General features: G+C 44.0%; 1 protein-coding gene across 3 annotated transcripts in view; it reads left to right on the plus strand.

The window, feature by feature from the left end:
* Positions 1 to 5,748, plus strand: part of pak1 (p21 protein (Cdc42/Rac)-activated kinase 1) — a gene marked incomplete at both ends in the record, with an annotated part of 29,514 nt that extends 23,766 nt beyond the window's left edge. For all 3 annotated transcript variants that reach the window (XM_083985008.1, XM_083985010.1, XM_083985009.1), the window contains 3 exons: positions 780 to 976; positions 2,259 to 2,396; positions 5,662 to 5,748. In XM_083985008.1, the coding sequence (XP_083841134.1) occupies positions 780 to 976; positions 2,259 to 2,396; positions 5,662 to 5,748 (422 nt within the window). The remainder of the gene's footprint in view (positions 1 to 779; positions 977 to 2,258; positions 2,397 to 5,661) is intronic.
* Between the last annotated feature and the right edge of the window lie 252 nt (positions 5,749 to 6,000).

Raw genomic sequence — 6,000 nt, forward strand, 5'->3', positions numbered from 1 at the left:
CTTCCTTCCTTCCTTCCTTCCTTCGTCAGTCCTTCTGCTTCCTTCCTTGACCTAATCTGTTCCTTCCCTCCATTCTTCTTTCCTTCCTTTTTCCCTTCCTTCCTTTGTTCCCTTCATCCTTATTTCTTCTTCCTTCCTTTTTGACCCAATTGACCCAAGGTGTTTCCTCCCTCCATTTATTGTACCTTCCTTTTTCCCTTCCATCTTTCCTCTCCATCTCTCACTTCCTTCCTTCCTTCCTTCCTTCCTTCCTTCCTTCCTTCCTTCCTTCCTTCCTTCCTTCCTTCCTTCCTTCCTTCCTTCCTTCCTTCCCTCCCATCGTCCTTCTTTCCTTCCTTCCTTCCTTCCTTTTTTCCATTCGTTCTTCCTTCCTTCCTTCCTTTTCTCTCTTTGTCCTTCCTTCCTTCTTTCCCTTTGTCCTTCCTTCCTTCCTTTTTTCCATTCGTTCTTCCTTCCTTTTTTCTCTTTGTCCTTCCTTCCTTCCTTCCTTCCTTCACCCAGGAGGACAACAGGAGGGTTAAGTTCAGTCCGTCCTTACATCATCCAGCCACTGAGGTTTTATATTGTTCACTCAAGCCCTCACATACTTAGAGCACAGTAGAAACAGATGTAAACAATAAAAAGAGGCTCCTGGCTTCTGGTTTATAGTATTGATTATGTGGAACTCTCATGCAGTGGCATCATGGCAGTCAACCTGAGCTGTAAACTCCTGAGTTGAACAGATTTCTGTCCAACTTTGTGAAGCCACTAACTCATGTTGTCCTCTCTCCTCCTTCCAGCTGACTTTGGCTTCTGTGCCCAGATCACTCCAGAACAAAGTAAACGCAGCACCATGGTTGGAACTCCGTACTGGATGGCTCCAGAGGTTGTGACCAGAAAGGCTTACGGTCCCAAAGTGGACATCTGGTCTCTGGGCATCATGGCCATAGAGATGGTAGAAGGGGAGCCGCCATACCTGAATGAAAACCCACTGAGGGTAAATGTTTTCTAAACCACCTACAGCTTTGAGCTGTGGTTTGAGAAGGGGATAGCGGTGTGAGCTGCTTATGGTTTTCTGTTGCTTGGTCCCTGAGTCTGTTCAATGTGATTCATCGGTCAAGTGGCCAAGAATTACTGCTGTTGCCAAATGTCATAATGAGATTAAAAAGAGTGTGTGAGTGCTTGACAAACTCCGGTCGGGGCAGAACAACACATTTAGAGAAATCGGTGAAAGGTCGAGCAAACTGCAACAAAGGCATACAGCACTCAGGACTGGGTGTGTTGTCCTGTGGGGACGATAGGGAACTGTTTTGTTTTGTCTTCTCAGACATAGAGTTTGGGACACTACAGGCAAACACACTGTTTTTTCATGCATTGTTCAATTTTGAGATTTTGGGCTAGTTCTCTTCCTAAAGGGATAGTATCATTTTTTTTTAAGTGGGGTTGTATGATCTACAAATAGCCCCTAAGTACTTTAATTGCAGTAGAAGACTCTCTGCACTCCTCCCGTTAGCAACGCCAGCCCAGAAACGCAGTTTTTATTTGGACATAACCAACTGCTGATCGGCGGGCGCTAACCCTGGGCGGAGGGATACGTGAGTTGGTTAGGTCCCAATAAAAACTGTGTTTTTCCTGCACTTTGAAGGGCTGGAAAAACATATATTATAGCGAACAATGGAACTGTGTATATTTTTTCAGGTAAAACCTCTTTTAGGCCGTGAAAATAGGCCGTTTCTTTGGGTCTGTTCACAACACTGTATGTTGTAAATCTCTGAGCAGGGCTATGGGCTGGCGTTGCTAACGGGAGGAGTGCAGAGAGTCTTCTACTGCAATTAAAGTACTTAGGGGCTATTTGTAGATCATACAACCCCACTTTAAAAAAAATGCTACTATCCTTTTAACATGTATTCTTTCAGAAAAGTCGATGGTATGTTCAGATTTCGGTTCTGGAAATGAATGCAAATTAGCGCATATTTCATTAGATATTGCATCATTTACATATTTAAACATAAAATTGGACAAAACTTGTAATACAAAAAATATTTGTCTTAATGTTAGTGATAAACTTGGGAAGTTTCATGGTGATATCTGTTAGTTAAAAGTTTGACCCTATTCACCTGTAGTGTCTCCCCTTTAAACCAGTTGTCTTAGAAAACCAGGCTGCTCATATAACAGGCAGTATATTGCATTCTCAAATCATTGGATTTGAAAATCCTTGTATGTACCTCCATGGGATGTTGACTCACAGGTTGATGTGTATGTGTGTGTGTGTTACCTAGGCGTTGTATCTCATAGCAACCAACGGGACCCCAGAGCTGCAGAACCCAGAGAAACTATCAACAATTTTCAGAGACTTCCTGAACCGATGTCTAGAGATGGACGTGGAGAAAAGAGGCTCAGCTAAAGAGCTACTGCAGGTACGGCTGTGTGTGTGTGTGTGTGTGTGTGTGTGTGTGTGTGTGTGTGTGTGTGTGTGTGTGTGTGTGTGTGTGTGTGTGTGTGTGTGTGTGTGTGTGTGTGTGTGTGTGTGTGTGTGTGTGTGTGTGTGTGTGTGTGTGTGTGTGTGTGTGTGTGTGTGTGTGTGTGTGTGTGTGTGTGTGTGTGAGAGAGACTGAGACTGAGACTGAGACTGAGACTGAGACTGAGACTGAGACTGAGACTGGCTAATGTACGGTAAGGTATGTGTGAAAAATCTCAGTGGTGAATCCAGTAAAAGAACAGGGTGATTTTTAATCTTCCAAAAATAATAAACAGAATATTTCTGCCACCCACTTGAGCTGCCTCCAAAAGATTGAAATATTTACATCTTCAAAGGGACAACGAGGAGTTTCGGAAAGCGAAGTGTTTTCACACTACATTTCCCATGAGCCTCCGCGCGCACAGTGAAATCCTTGGACCGGCGCAAGACGGACGAAAGCTAAAACATTTGCCAAGAATGTTTTCATTGATCAAGAATGACAGTCGGAGGTTGGAAGACGATCAGATTCCGTCGTAGTTCCGACCATAAACGGCGATCCGGTGGCGTTATTCCCATGACCCGCCGGACAGCGTCCGGGAAATCGAAAGTAGGAAATGCTGGGCGAGTCGACAACTAGATAATAATAACAAAATAACTATAAAGACAAAACGATATATTTATCTAAATGGAGCCATTAACAAGTGGTAACGTAGATTCATCCACATTAATATGAGACTTTTTTATTGTCGCGGAATTTTTCGTTCTGCCGCTGGAGAAACTCCTCGTTGCCCCTTTAAAGGAAACAGAAATTACTCTGATGCAGACAGAAATAATATTTTGAGCTCAACAAGTAATCACTGACCTTACATTGACTTTGAGTAACCCTAATACCCAGGGGGCAAAGCAAAAAAACAGACAGGGAGCGTTGTAAAAGGTTTGACAGCAGAGATGATATGTACTGTAGGAACTTGAAGGATTAAAACCTGGGTGGACAACCCGGTCAACTAGCTGCTGGAAAGCTACAGGGGCCAAAACCCCTTTCTGGGGTCATTTTGCTGGTGAAATGATGTAAATGCAAATATTTAGGTACTACAATGGCATTAATAGTCATACAACTATAACATTTGGCAGAGAGTATCTTGACACATAGGGGGAGGCATGAAAAAAAGATTCTGGGGTTTGTTGCAACTTGATTTTAAGATATCACCCTCAACATCCCAAAAAAGACAAAAAAAAGTACTGTTCGCCTGACAAATTCTCATGAAAATGATTATTTTTCAGCACTTTATGGAGAATATCTATGCCTAACATGTATATAGAAAACTTCCTTGAAGCAGAAGTAAGCGATCCGGTCGTTTTGGCTAATGCTGCGTTCCAGGCAGGCTTTTGAAACCGTAAATTACAGCTTCAAGTCACGACTTACGACTTTGTAGCGTTCCAGGCAACCCACTCGTGTTTTTCCGACCAGTTGTCTGTGAAAGTCACTATAACGGCCACTCGTAACTTCTGACCCGTGAAGTCATACCAGATCGAACTGGTACGACTTCACAGGTCGGAAAAACACGAGTTACGGGCTGCCTTGAACGCACCATAACGTCTTGTCGCTGGAGTTAGCAGCCCCCGCCCTCGTCATGGATCTATTGGTCCTCGTCCCTACGTCACCACATTCACGCGCATCCCTTGGCTGCACACACAGCCCTCCATGCCGTTCTCTCTCCTCATTGGATAAAACTTGTAGGATACAAGAAAAGTTTTCTCCTCGGCTCAGAGCAGAGCAGAGTGACTGAGAGACCCGTGTTTCAGACCAAACACTCTATGTAAGTGATTGCTGTCGGAAGATATAACTATTTAAAGGGACAACGAGGAGTTTTGGAAAAGCGAAGCGTTTTCACACTACATTTATGAGCCTCCGCGCGCACCGTAAAATTCTTTGACCGGCGCAAGACGGACTCATGTTTTCATTCATCAATAATTAAAGTCAGAGGTTCAAAGAGGTTCAGTTACTGTCGTAGTTCCGACCATAAACGGCGATTCAGCTGCGTTATTCTCATTAAGGAAACGCTGGTTGGCTCGACCAGCATTTCCGCCACCACTAATAATAACAAAATAACGATAGAGACAGAACGATATATTTATCGAAAATGGGCCCATTAACAAGTGTGGGTAGCGGAGATTCATCCACATTAACGTGAGACTTTTTTATAACCGAATATAAACTCCTCGTTGTCCCTTTAAGACTTATATTAACACAAAAATATCGCTTACTTCTGCTTTAATTCATAAGCTTCCATTTGAGTCCAAGATAGCCTTTCTACTAGCTACTGGAAAGCTACAGGCTGGCTCCAAACAATGCAACACCTATTGTGAAAAACCATTCTATTTCTGGTCTCCCCAAAGTGAACAGATAGATAGAGAAGACCGTTGGCCACAGCAAGTGGGGCTGTTGAGATAGAAAGGCTATCTTGGACTCAAATGGAAGCTTATGAATTAAGGAAGTTTTCGATATACATGTTAGGCATAGATATTCTCCATAAAGTGCTGAAAAATAATGAGGCAGAAAGTGGAGTTTTATTTTTCTAGGGGGCGCTGTGGAGCTTTTTGATTTTCACTGTCCAGGCATTTAGCCACAGCCATGTCTCAGACCCTTTCAGCAGGTCTGATGTGTGTGAAATGTTTGATGAGATCCGTGGAGTTGTGGAGAACTTCTCTCTGCCCACCTCATAGATGAGTTGGATGAGGATGAAACGATAATGATGAACATGTTTCTAGACTAGCCGTGGTTGTCAAATCGGCCCATTGCCATAATCCCTATAGTCATAGCAGTAGGTACGTTACCTTTAATTGTCAGTGCAAGCTATTTTTAGAACGGCGGAGCAGAGCCGTGAGCTGCTCAGAGCTACGCTACGGAGGCTCGTGGGATTTCTTGGTTTCCCTCATCAAACTCATCAAATACACAATCCAACAACTCCACAACGCTCTGGTGGACAAGTTGTGACCTGCACATTCACCACGCTATGAGATAATAACAGAACGATACCAGACAGAGTTGCCAAAATGTTGAACTATCCAGTTAAGTAGCAAATGACAAAAGTGAATTTCTGCTGGTGAGTTGTTTCTCTGTGTTGTCTAAACCTACACTGCCTGTTTAAACTAAAACCTCTCTCTCTCTCTCTCTCTCTCCCCCCTTCTCTCCATCATCCTTCCCCTTCCTTCCCCTCTCCAAGCATCAGTTTCTGAAGATGGCGAAGCCTCTCTCCAGTCTGACTCCTCTCATTCTGGCTGCCAAGGAAGCTGCCAAGAACAATCGCTAGCTCGTCTTGCACTCATCCTGGTGTGTGTCTGTCCCTGTCCCTGTCTCTCTCCCTCTCTCTTTCTCTTCTTCTGTTTTTTTGGAGATGGGGATGGCTGCTGACATAACTAGTCTCCTTTTTTTTGTCTTTTGTAACCTGCACCTACAGTACTGCTCCCCCCCCCCCCCCCCCCCCCCCAACCACCCTGTTATCTCCCCAGGGAGAGAGTAGGGCAGTTCCTTCCTCTAACTTCTTTTTCAACTCTCCACTGGA

The sequence above is a fragment of the Trachurus trachurus genome, assembly GCF_905171665.1.
Source record: "Trachurus trachurus genome assembly, chromosome: 13".
Lineage (NCBI taxonomy): Eukaryota > Metazoa > Chordata > Actinopteri > Carangiformes > Carangidae > Trachurus > Trachurus trachurus.